Below are 13,095 nucleotides of genomic sequence, written 5' to 3'. Positions count from 1 at the left end.
CACACACACACACACACACACACACACACACACACACACACACACACACACACACACACGTCTGCAGGTTGAAAACTTTTTTTCTCTCTGTTTTAGGGCATGCCAAGGACGCTCTGGACCTGGCTCGAATGCAGGAGCAGACCTCTCAGATGGAGTACCAGAGTAAAATAAAGGTACACACTTAATCAGAGTGAAGTAAACAAAATCCATTGTTTATTTTCTAATGAAGAGAAATAATAAAATACAGAAACAATGAGATATATATGGAAATGTCCAGAATTGTCCATCTGGGAGAAAAAGCTAGATTTCATGCACAAAGTGTGTGATTTTGTCTGGCTCTTCATATTAAACAATAAACAGAGTAAATAAAAAATTAATTTGCAACATTTAATATAGGATATTTCTAAAAAAAATGCTTTGAGATTTGCACTACGATGTGTCTTTAAGTAAGATAATGTAAAATTAATGATTTTTTTTTGTTCTTAAACACAATAACTATAAAAATTGGTCACCTGTTTTTTGTGTTTTAATAAATTTTTATTCTGAATCTCAACAGGAGTACGAAGCAGCGGTTGAGCAGCTCAAAGGAGACCAGATTCGTGTCCAGGCAGAGGAGAGGAGGAAAACCCTACAAGAGGAGACCAAGCAGAATCAAGCTGTGAGAAGATTTAATAAATGTAGTTTTGCCTCCTGTATTTGCTCGCTGTGAAAGAGGCTCATCACTGTTGTGTGTTTTCACAGAGAGCTCAGTACCAGGACAAGCTGGCCAGACAGCGATATGAGGACCAACTTAGACAACAGGTGAGGTCAACATCTTCCAGCTCCGTCATGAATCATCTTGTGACTAAAACAAATGATCATTTTCCGTTTCCTTCTGCAGCAAATGTTGAACGAGGAGAACCTTCGCAAACAGGAGGAGTCCGTGCAGAAACAGGAGGCCATGAGGAAAGGTACCAGACCTCACAGCATGAATGTGTCAAAGCATTTGGAGCCAAAGTTTTTCATTTTTTGTTGTTGTTTTGGGTCCTATAGCAACGATAGAGCACGAGATGGAGCTGAGGCACAAGAACGAGCTGATGCGCATCGAGGCCGAGGCGAAAGCTCGAGCGCGCGTGGAGCGGGAGAACGCAGATATAATCCGAGAGCAAATCCGCCTGAAGGCAGCGGAACACAGACAGACTGTGCTGGAATCCATCAAGTAAGTTTTACTCGTTCCAGTGTTCTCATCTCTTAAATATAATAAAACAAAACACTGCATGACCTGGACCGGTTAGTTTGGCACAGTTTGACCGGGTTTGTTTCTCTGTCAGGACTGCAGGTACTGTGTTTGGAGAAGGATTCAAGGCCTTCGTGTCAGACTGGGACAAAGTTACTGCAACGGTGAGATCATATATTTTCTATCTGTGGTCAGTTTGGTAAAAATCAAAAACATCAGAGACAAACATGACATGGTTCCAGTTTACTCTAAAGTCCAGCTGTTAAAGCAGATTTCAGTCAAGCAAGAAGCAAAGGTTCACGCTGCAGGCTAATATGACCCATATCGGATTTATTTCTGACCGTCTGAATGTGACAGTCCCAGAACTGTTCAGTATGTGGTTCTGAATCAGATTCATATCTGATGTTTTTCAAAGTGAAAATKTGTTTTAAATCTTGTAGCTCCAAACATCTTTAGCTGCAGAACAGAAGTCCCGTTGCTTAATCTTTGTTCTTTTAATTTTCCACGTCCTGGATGAATGAGGATCTGCAGAAACACGATTACATCATCTGTCTCGAAACGTAACAATATTTCAGTCAGTTCTACTTTGAGCTTCGTTTCGTAAARGCACACTGCACCAGAGCAGAAAGTCACGAGACATTCTGGAGTCTCCCTGAGACGAGGGTCTTAAGGGTCTTAACCTGTTGTTTGTTAGTGTTGGCAGCCTCTAAATGATCATTTTTGTGTGTAATTCTTCTTTTTTCATCCCCAGGTGGCAGGTCTGACACTTTTAGCTGTTGGTGTGTATTCAGCTCGAAACGCCACCGGTGTGGCAGGACGTTACATCGAGGCTCGACTTGGAAAGCCATCTCTAGTGAGAGAAACATCCAGATTCACTGTGGGAGAGGCCATCAAGCATCCCATTAAGGTAGTTAACTTAAACTGGGATTTATTTAGCTTTAGGGTGCATTCACACCAGCCTTGTTTAGTCTGCTTTAATGGAAGTCCAGTTTGTTTGGGGAGGTGTGAATGTGTAATTGAAATGTGGATTAAAGCGTATACGAGAAATATTTGATGATTAAATGTTTCTGTGTTGATGTTTGCAGACGGTCAGGAGGTTGAAGAGTAAACCTCAGGACGCTCTTGAGGGAGTTGTTCTCAATGTGAGTAAACATCAGGTGTTCCTGACACAAAAACTGCTCGTTTTAAACTTTTCGTGCTACTGAAGTGTTTCGTTCTCCCCTCTGCTAGCCTTCCTTGGAAGAGCGTGTGCGTGACATTGCCATAGCAACAAGGAACACGAGGCAGAACCACGGTCTGTACAGGAACATCCTCATGTACGGACCACCGGGAACAGGCAAAACGCTGTTCGCTAAGGTAGGCCTGAGGGTTTGAGTCAGACCCGTGGAGGTGAAGGAAACCCAGGGTTTAGCCTAATGATGGGCMGTTTGTGTTGAGCAGAAGCTGGCAGTGCATTCTGGGATGGACTACGCCATCATGACTGGTGGCGATGTGGCGCCGATGGGCCGTGACGGCGTCACCGCCATGCATAAAGTGTTTGACTGGGCCAACACGAGCAGACGCGGGTACGCTACTGAAAACACACGTCAGCCTCCATCAAACAGGAACTAAATTCACATGATGCAAATGTTTTGTCTCCATCTTTGAACAGACTGCTGCTGTTTGTCGACGAAGCTGACGCATTCCTTCGCAAAAGAGCCACAGTAAGTTTATCACCCCTCTTCAGTCACAGATGTTTGGATGTTAAAGGGATCCATGATTAGTTGTAACATTAGACTTTCTTTAATAAACAAAGATTTTTAACTGTAAAATAAAGACTATAAAAATACTGTAGGCTGTTTAGTTTTTATAATTTTTAAACTAAAATTTTAAAATATATTACACGGACGGGGCCATTTTATTTACATGCAAAACATTCTGGGTAAATGATGACGAGGATAGGTTCTCGGTGCGAGGCTGCTAGTGAGCTATATCCACCCTGAAGGTTAATTTTGGACAATATCTGATGATCGACTCTTTAAAATGAAACCAGAGAGCGTTGACACAGAGGAGAAGGTAGAAATGACTCAGCCTGTAACTGAAAATATAGATGGAGGACAACAGAGCTGCTTCATGGAAGATGAACCGCAGCTTAGCCTGTTAGCTTTAGCGTTAGCCCCAATGCCATCACCATATACATGTATTAGCTCAGTGTTACACATTCTCCTCTCATCACTGAGGTCCTCCATCCACGTGACAGAGAGGGGAATGCAAAAATGACTGTCTGCGACTGAAAATATGGATGGAGGACCTCAGTTAGCTTGTTTGTCACTCTAGCGTCAAGCTCATACATAAGGCAATATAATGTCGGCMCTAGCACAAAGACTAACAGTCTAAGCTGAGGATCTTCTTCCATGAAGCAGCTCTGTTGTCCTCCATCCATATTTTCAGTTACAGGCTGAGTCATTTCTACCTTCTCCTCTGTCAACGCTCTCTGGTTTCATTTAAAAGAGTCGATCATCAGATATTGTCCAAGATTAACCTTCAGGGTGGATATAGCTCGCTCACACCGAGGACCTATCAACGTCATCATTTGCTCAGAATGCTTCATGTGTAAATAAAATGGCTCCATCCGTGTTAAAATATTTTTAAAAATTTACAAAACTAAACAGCCTACAGTATTTTTARAGTCTTTATTTTACAGTTAAAATAAATGTTTATCAAATAAAGTCTAATGTTACAACTAATCGTGGATCCCTTAATGGTTTGTTTGTTTTTGTTTGTAGGAGAAAATCAGTGAAGACCTCAGAGCCACTTTGAATGCCTTCTTGTATCGCACTGGAGAACAAAGCAACAAGTGAGGATTTATTCACGTAACGTCATGTATTTTAAACAAAACTTTTCCATATATGTACACTTGTGTTTTGTTTTTTTCCTTTTAGGTTTATGTTAGTGTTGGCCAGTAACCAGCCGGAGCAGTTCGACTGGGCCATAAACGACCGTATCGATGAAATAGTAAACTTTAAGCTGCCGGGTCTGGAGGAGAGGGAGCGATTGGTGCGATTGTACTTTGACAAATACGTGCTGGAGCCGGCCACTGGAGGGCGACAGTAAGTCCTGTTCTAACTCCACACATTAGGAACAGTGATAAACTTTCCATTCGTACCAACAGAAAGTTTAATTTTAAGCTGTGAAGTCAGTTGTTTCCTACGACGGAGTATTAGAGCTACACAACAAAATTTTTTTATTATCATTACAAGATTAAAGTCGTAATTTTATGAGAAAAAAAGTCATAATCTTACATGARGTGTCCATTTTCCGTTACTCATTTCCCCCTTATTTTCCTCACACCTGTGGACAGCCATAGGTCTGTCTTAAGTAGTGTGATTGGGTCACTGTTAAATTAATACGCTTTCATCCAAATTAGCTACGTGCCAACTAAATCTGTCATTGCATGCTTCAGTTTATCATATAGACAATTTCCAAGTCCTGCTACTAATTTGATGCTAATGTGCTAAAAGATTAACTATTTATTTTTAAGCAATACTAAAGAACAACTTGACAAGTTGCTCAACATTCCTCATTTTAATGCTGTGGTAATATTATGACTTTTTTCTCGTAATAAAAATAATAATAATTTAAAAAATCTTGTGTGGCCCTAATAATCCAGTCAGGTTTAGGTTCAAAGGTTAAATCTCTAAGCTGATTTATCCACCTCTCTTGTATCTTTTGTGTGAAGGAGGATGAAACTCGCTCAGTTCGATTATGGTAAAAAGTGCTCAGAGATCGCCAAGAGGACAGARGGTATGTCAGGAAGAGAGATCTCCAAGCTGGGTGTGGCCTGGCAGGTACGTTTTCTCTCCTTTTCATCCTCACACTTAAATAAAAGCACTTAAGACCTTTTAGATCTTGTTACAGTCACTACAAAAAAAAAAAAGGTACACACATCTCCGGTTCTCAATTGGCTTCAGTTTATTAGATGATTCTAGAGCCAAGAAAAATTCTGAGGTGATCAGGCTTTTGCAGTTTCTGCCCCAAACCTGTAGAATGGTTGACATTTTTTTTATTCAGACCACCGAGACCATCAAGACTTTTAATTTTAAGCTTAATAAGTCCCATCTTTWCTCCTTGGCTTTTGAATTTTTTTTTTTTTGGGGGGGGGGGTTAAGATTCTTTAGATCTGATAGTGTTAATGCTTTATTTTTTTTTATCTATTTATTTGTCTGAATTGCGAAGCACTTTGGTCAACTTCTGCTGTCTTTATGTTCCATTTAAATAAATTGACATTAATAAGACACATTTTATTAACTTTCAAATATATACATGTTTCCATAATATAAACACGAGTTCAGCTTTGTTGAATTATTATTGTTATTTTTGTTAATAATGATGTTTCCTTCCAGGCTGCAGCGTATTCCTCTGAGGACGGCGTCCTGACAGAAGCCATGATCGACGCCCGGGTTGATGACGCCATCAAGCAGCACCATCAGAAGATGGACTGGCTGCGCGGTGAGGAGGAGGCCAAGAGTCTCACTCCTCCTCCAGCCGGGGCGTCGGGCAGTGGAGGGAAATCGGGTTTTAATCTCCCGCTGAAGGAGACGCCTCAGGCTCAGGAGGTGATCGCATCTGTCCTCGAGGTCAACTCAAATCAACAAAGTGAAAGTGTGCCCCCTCCTCTTTACAACGACCAATCAGCAGCTGGACAGGACAGGGACGATGCTGCCAGAGCTGAAGTTAAGACAACCGAGGCAGGTCTAACACAAGAGACAGAAAAACAGGACAAGACCGGTCCTCCAAAGGATGGAACTCCAGTTTGAGTTTTAGTATCTGTATTAGAACCATTAGTGTCCCACTCTCCTAACTAGTTTGGGAGAGAGAAGTCATTTTGTTTTTCATAACACAAAATAATGCCTGAACCTGTTATTTTAATGTAAAATGTATACAATATAAAAGTGTACTTAGAAATAAAGTGTCTGTAATTAGCTACACTTTAAATGTTGTCTCTGTTGAAATGATTAAAAACAATTTGATAACAAAACGTTTTGATTTTTACACTGATTTTATAAAAAGAAAGATCAATGACATAAATTGCCTGAGAATGATGGCATATTACAGGAATTCAGTTCAGATTTTAATTTTTAGATATTTGGGTTAAAACTCAGGAATAGTGTGCTAATGCATCCCATCAGTTTGCATTAGCACAAAAAGAAAAAGTGACTAAAATCCTTTATAGATTTCAGTGTGTGTAGGGTTAATGTTACTTTTTAAAATTTGTCATGACCCAGATGTTTTTACACAAATTTCTAATCGAGCTTTTTTTAAACTCTTGATCCACTGATATAATTGTGCGAACATACATGAATGAAAACACTAAAGGTTAGAGACATTCAAATGCTGAACTTTACAAATGTGGACAAGCTTTTGGGCACATACAGGAATTCTATTAAAAATGTATCTCTTCACAACCAGGCTGGGTTAGATGTATTCAGGGATCAAGAAATCTTTATTCTTAGGGTTGATTTAAATACATGAAACAAGAACATAATACAGAACAATGTGGTGCAAAGAAATGAAACCATCAGGAAGAAGATGCAGAGCAATAAAACCAAAATGCCTCAAACTGTTTCTTTATTAAAGCAATCATGGCCATTAACTCAAAATAAAACTGCTTCTTATTTCATTATACATAATTGTGTTTCAGCATATCTTACAGCCGTTACTCACTTGTTAATGTTTACATTTTTTTCACACCAGAATGAATGCTCTTATTGTGAAGGTTACTGGTTTCCTGTGAGGAGCGGTACGCTCACTGTTCTGCCGACAGGAGTGTCCTGCTACTGTCCTAAAGGTTCCTCTGTTTCATTAAATGTTTAGTGGTAACAGACGGTCTTCTCTTATCATAATAAAATAAACTGTTTCACATCAGAGCACAGAAACATCAAATGTAAGAATCAATTTTAAGAAACCTCATGTTTTCTGTACTGAGTTTCTCTAATATGACTTAAAAACAAATTCAACTCTTCATAAATAAATGGGAAATAAAATGAAGCAAACTGAATCAATTCAACTTTACAGAASACATCACCATTTTTTAATGTACATTAAGTATTATGAACTCCAACCAACCCCCTGTATAACCCCACCCTCAGGATTTATTCAAGCACTTTTACTATACTGAAACTCTAGTTCAGCTTTAACAAAGTTAAGGATGTTTTTGTCCCCTAAATAAGTCTATTTTTATTTAATTTTTTTTAAAGGGCATAACATCTTAAAATATGAAAATACTTGGGCCTGCTTGGTTGATCTATTATAGTTTGCATAAAAAAGTCCAACTTCAGGGGTTAAAAACTTTCAATACACAAAACAGAGTCATGAAAAGTTTGATGCCTTTTCTTTAGTTGATTTATATATACATACAGAAAAATCAGGCACTCAGAACTGAACACGCAGTTTAAAAATAATTACAAAGCCTTAATTATTTTCATTTACAAAATAAAATATAAGCCCTGAAAGACACCAACGCAGTTTTAAATAAGATTCAAAACATCGTATTGAAAACAAAAGTCTCGGTTTGGTTTATTCTCAACCTAGTTTAACTTAATCCTAACTTATCTACAACACATAGTTGCACAAACAATAGGTACATTTAATATTTCTCCTGTGTAAACACGTTCATTCTGTCCCAAATTAAAATTAGAAACTAATACTGAAAAAATTACAGTAATAAATCAAGAAAAACAAACCAATATGCAGTAATGAACTAAAATAAGTGGGACTTGTAGATCTGTTAAATCTAGGATGCAGATGTCACGGCTCTCCCTGAGGAGACATGGCTGAGTGATTTGATGGAAACAATGAGGGGACCATAATTCGGTCTGGAGAAATACAGGCAGAATGAAAGCAGCAGGTCAATCCTCTTAAGGATGAGCTCATCACCCTCCAGTACTTCCAGCAGCAGTCACTCTTTTAGATCCTGACCATAGAATATAAGGTCTGTTTGTCCATATTCTGTTGCCTGATTGCTTGGGGTCCTGATGTGGGTTTATTGCAAAGATCTGAGCGTATCAGTAGAAGCAAACAGTGTGAAGAAAAGGCCTGTTGCTTTTATCCTCAAATTCTTGTAGGAGCTCATCGATCTCGTTCTCCATGTCGTCAGTGTGCTGGATCTGCAYGGATGAGAGCAACCGAGGTTTCATTAGAGTGGAAACAAACAAGCGTGACACTGATGGGTCTTAAGTGGTCAAACACAGCTCCACACACACCTTGTAACACAATGGCTGTGATAATACACAAACTAAAGAGCAGTGGTTCTTTAAGGTGTTGTGGTGATCTACCTCCTAACCAGCACCAAGTATTTAGCTTAAGGAGAAAAAAGGCAACACTGCAATGCCATCAGTGCATTTCTTAAACTAACTAAAAAAAAAAGTAAACATAAAATGATATTTGGTTTTATTGTGAAAAATAAGATTCTCTGTTCAACACTACGAAATTGTGTTTTTCTTTTACAAGCGAAAATGAGAACCTAAATTACAATAAAAATATTTAATATTTATATTAGATCTGTGAGACCAGCTGTTGTATGGTTTAGAGAAAATGGGACTGTTAAAACAGGACACAGAATTGGAAACGGCAGAGAAGATGACGTTCTGCTCAGGAGTGAGAAGGATGGATGAGATCAGGAATGAAATCAGWCATACAGAACCAGCTGAACAACAGAGATAAAGTTAGAGACTCTGATGGTTTGGACATGTCCAGAGGAGGGACAGTGGGTATTATTGGTAGAAGGATGTTAGAGATGCAGCTGCCAGGAAAAAGGCAGAGACGATAGATAAATGGAGTTAGGACATGGAGGTAGCTGGAGCAGGGTTCATGCAGGTTTCAGTAAGTTCAATTTAAGACCTTTTAAACACATTTTAAGACCAATAGGAATGACATTTAAGACTAAAACTGACGCATTAATTTATTAACGTTCTATATATATATAATGTATTATTAACACTCAAATGGTCCCGGAAATTTTAACATAGAAACCTTTTACTGCTATCAGTTTAGCTATTAAATATATTTAATTTTAATACAAGAACACTAAATTATTTTAATGAAACGGTCATGAGACCATATCGACTGCTGTGGACCGCGTCCAACTAAAGTCTCATTGAAAACACACTTTCCTATGTTTAAACGACAAGCAGTGGACATGACTGAACGTTGTCTTTTGGGTGGGTGAACAAGCTGCCGTATGCAACGGGTTGCAGTAGCAGAGAGGTTGAAAACAATGGAAGTAAACTGTGCCATTTTTTGCCTGCAGTTATCACAGGATTTGTAGTTTAACCACGTACAAAGACCGGTAGTAAACTTAGCACTTCATGAAGACAGATCACGTCAACCTCTGATTATGGCATGCTCTATGCAGCCAACACTTCTCGAGAATGATCGAAAGTAAAAAAAAAAAAAAAAAAAGACTAAATTAAATTTAAGAACTTAAATGAAAATCTGGGTGTTCTGACGTTTTAAGGTCTAAAATTTTGATTCTCAGATTTTAGACTTAAGACCCTGCATTGAACCATGTGGAGTGAAGACAGAGTGAGATGGAAGATGAGTCCTGAACAGGGAGCAGCTGAATAAAGTAGCTTAAATATTATTTCAGAACGATATATTCATGCCCGTTGCACTTGTCTGTGTTTACATCGCTGCTGTATTTCAACCATGCTTTCATAGTTTGTGTTTCTGAGGTGAGTGACTGGTGCTGCTCTGTGACAGGTTGAAATGGAGCTGAATCAGATCTTTTTTTAGATTTAGAATGATGAAACAGCCAACAGATTTTAAATTAAGCTTGTGGTCTTCTTTTATTGAATGATTTATTATGCAACTCTTTGTGTATTTGTATTTTTTCTCCCTCAATAGACTGAAAATGTTAATTGCCTTTAACTACCTCTGGGTTATATACACCACCATTTGAGAACTAGTCCTACAGACAATGAACAACTAGTGTCTAGATATAGGTTAATTATATAATCGTCAAAAATAAAGTCTTCAAACCCCATTAATGACTTACACATTGACACAGCTCACAGATGAGGAAGGCGCCTAACGTGGCTTCCTCGTGGTTGTCCTGAATATCTACATTGATAACATGCACAGGCTGTAAAGTTTCCTGCTCTCTTGAATTCAAATCTAGAAAAAGGGGAAAACAAAAAAAAGGGACAAGTGAGCACATTAAAAGTTTATTAGTAAACGATAAAATAAATAAATCAAATCAGCGCAACATGTTTAGAGAGGAAACAATATCTTTGTCTTTTTCTGCACAAGTCCTCACCCTCCAACACTTGATCATAGACTCGCTCTTCACAGGTGATGACCAGATCGAACTTGTCCTTGCAGAGCTGAAAGCGCTCCGGCTTTGCTTTGATGCGCTTGTTCCGGTCCAGCATGTGCAGGATGCCGTTCTGTGTGTATCTGAGGGGTGAGAGTCAAGGAAAACGGCAACGGCCAGAAASAAATCAAAGACAAACAAACCTAAACTAAGAAAGTGGATGGATGAGATTATGCACAGCCAAACCACGTTCTCAGACATGCTTTGGCTTAATGAAGCTCTGCAGCACCCTCTAGTGGTGACAAACAGAAGTCTGTTTTTTTAAAAGATGGGAATCAACTTCCTGTTTCAACCTCCACTAAACAACTTAACCATTTAGAGGTTTCTTTTGAACATAAAAAGCCACTTAACATATCAGAGGTACTATTAATTACTCTAAGAGTAAGTAATTACTAAATACCTTAAATTGTGCTCCATGATAATATGACCCTTACCAGGTATTACAGGTATATTACACATTTTATGGGTGAGGAACCTGATTTATAAGTTTACAAGCAGCTGAAAAACAAATTCAACCTAAAATTCAAGGTGACCACAAACTACACTTACACACGTAGAAAAAAAAAATGATGTGGTAGTTGTAGTTTTTAAAACTACAACTAATTTATTTATATAGCTTTAAACCAAATACATTTAAAATGAGCCCATTTGCAACATGAATGGCTATTTACCAGGTGGCTTTTTGCATCTGTGTCCACTTGACTTTACAGGAGTTCTATTTATAAAGCCAAATTAAATTTAAATTAGATGCTCCAAGCACAAAGTATGTAGCGTCATTATAACTACAATTTCAAATTAAGATTCCAGTTTAGAAAATTATTTAAACAGTTTGAACTAATCTATTCATGGTCTCTCCATCTCTGAAAGCATCTCCAGCTTATTTTCTTCTCATGTTCTTACCTGTTTATAATGTTTCTTTTATAAACACTCCAACCTACTGACCAGGTTTTAACTGCAAACAAGTGGACACCAGCAACTGTTTACTTAAGTAACTTACCACAGAAAGAGGGGAAAGTGAGATACAGTACTCTAAAAGATATAGTACAATTTTAGGAGTGGCATTTAGTTAACCTTTCTTTCTTTCCCCATATTTTATAACCATGATTGTATCAGTGACATTTTAACATCCCTGCATGAGATTCCCACCGTGCTCGTTGTCCAAAGGAAATCGCCTACCCAACTCCAGCAAACCTAAATAAAAACATGGGTCATGTCTTTCTGTGGCTTTGAGTAAATGTGTGCATGTGTGAGAGGAAAAAGGTGAGTGAAGGGGATACAGTTCTTTGTCCTTGCGGACCAAGTCGTTGTACATCTGTTCATAAGTAGTTTTGAAGTCATACACATTAGGTTTATCCGGGGAGGGACCGGGTAGCTTCACATGAGACCCTGTCCCAAATGATCGCACGTCAAATCCACGTTTGCTGCACACAGACAAACAAAAGGCGGTTAATTGCATAGCAAATTCATAAACAAACATACATCAAATAAATAGGACTTTCCACATCTTTCAGGTAAAGCCAGCCTCTTTAGATCAAAAACTGTGATGACACTACGAAAATCATCCTGTTTTCTTTTTATGTAATACTTCAGAATTCAATTGTTTTTAATTTATTAAAAAGGTAACCTGAGCAGCATGTTCTCCCAATCAGCATTTAATAAATAACAGCTACTTAAAAGTGACTATATTAAAAAAACAAAAACTAATTACTCTGGATAAACACCACTCTATTTGCTGTTAATGTGGAAAAACACGGTTATTAATTGGTGTTGCACAACTGCACTGCCTACTTCCGGAACATTTCCTTAATTTCCTTAAGGGGCGCTGTTGTCAACTTGTCACAAAAAAGGGGAAATGTGAGGCCTTTAAAAAAAAATCTTGATACTGAACACAGTGTAGACAATTGTTTTAGAAAACAAAACACCTAAAACCCAGACAAAAACAGTGTTTAAAGTGAGAAAACAGCCGCTGTGGGACACTAAAAACAAGAGTCGGTCCTTTGTTAAACTGCGCTGAGGCCTGCCGGACGGTCACCGTGTCGAGCTGTGACCGGCAGAGATGGGGGGAAAACGACTCGTTACGGRACAGATCTCCTTCACTTCGTGGTCTTTTTCCTGCTGTCATCTTCTCGGAGGATCGTCTTTACCTGAGGATATTGTGCGCTTCCATACTGCGGTTCTGGTTGCTCGAGCACACAACTGCTACACGGAGCGTGTGGCTCGGCATCGCGACTCTCCGACCGAAACTAAACTGTACAGGCAATCAGAAACTAACTAAAAGAGTTTCTTGTTTTAATTTTGATAGGTAAAAAAAACAATCAACAACAAWTAAAAAAAAATCTCTCAATAATAACGTAAAAACAATAAGGTTGAACGATGTGGCGTTCCGTGAACGAACACAGAATTTTTGGCTGGTCTCAATTTGCAGCAGGAAGTTAAAATGGCGGAGGTAAGGCCGTGAATGCGATTTTATACATTGATGTCATCAGTGGGCGGAGCTTCAGGGTGTCCTGTCAGAAGAGCCTCTGCC

At 38.7% G+C, this 13,095-nt stretch overlaps 2 protein-coding genes across 2 annotated transcripts; one reads left to right on the top strand and one right to left on the bottom strand.

The window, feature by feature from the left end:
* Positions 1–96: 96 nt before the first annotated feature.
* Positions 97–6,233, top strand: atad3 (ATPase family AAA domain containing 3; the record flags this gene model as incomplete). Its single annotated transcript, XM_014006356.1, is given in 15 exon segments — positions 97–173; positions 557–658; positions 742–801; positions 881–950; positions 1,033–1,198; positions 1,311–1,380; positions 1,968–2,123; positions 2,302–2,358; positions 2,447–2,572; positions 2,657–2,781; positions 2,868–2,919; positions 3,982–4,052; positions 4,138–4,305; positions 4,935–5,043; positions 5,599–6,233. Coding segments are annotated over 15 exon segments (1,823 nt in total), but the record flags the coding sequence as incomplete, so codon positions are not given.
* Positions 6,234–7,570: 1,337 nt separating this feature from the next.
* Positions 7,571–13,020, bottom strand: ssu72 (SSU72 homolog, RNA polymerase II CTD phosphatase). The gene is made up of 5 exons (XM_014006360.1): positions 12,713–13,020; positions 11,846–11,989; positions 10,512–10,651; positions 10,251–10,369; positions 7,571–8,361 (listed from the first exon to the last, which is right to left on the bottom strand). Exons 1-5 carry the CDS (start codon positions 12,790–12,792, stop codon positions 8,260–8,262), a joined length of 585 nt encoding a protein of 194 aa, XP_013861814.1. The 5' UTR covers positions 12,793–13,020; the 3' UTR covers positions 7,571–8,259.
* Positions 13,021–13,095: the final 75 nt, after the last annotated feature.

The sequence above is a fragment of the Austrofundulus limnaeus genome, unplaced genomic scaffold, assembly GCF_001266775.1.
Source record: "Austrofundulus limnaeus strain Quisiro unplaced genomic scaffold, Austrofundulus_limnaeus-1.0 Scaffold35, whole genome shotgun sequence".
Classification (NCBI taxonomy): Eukaryota; Metazoa; Chordata; class Actinopteri; order Cyprinodontiformes; family Rivulidae; genus Austrofundulus; species Austrofundulus limnaeus.
The sequence above is the reverse complement of the archived record's forward strand: the minus strand, read 5'-3'. Positions and strand labels throughout refer to the sequence as shown.

Excerpts from the sequence above, each read along its gene's own strand:
- ssu72 (XM_014006360.1), bottom strand. The coding sequence starts at position 12,792 with ATGCCGAGCCACACGCTCCGTGTAGCAGTTGTGTGCTCGAGCAACCAG. Across the intron at positions 10,652-11,845 it reads GTCCGCAAGGACAAAGAACT|ATACACACAGAACGGCATCC; the intron begins GTATCCCCTTCA and ends CTCACCCCTCAG. Across the intron at positions 10,370-10,511 it reads CTATGATCAAGTGTTGGAGG|ATTTGAATTCAAGAGAGCAG; the intron begins GTGAGGACTTGT and ends CCCTTTTTCTAG.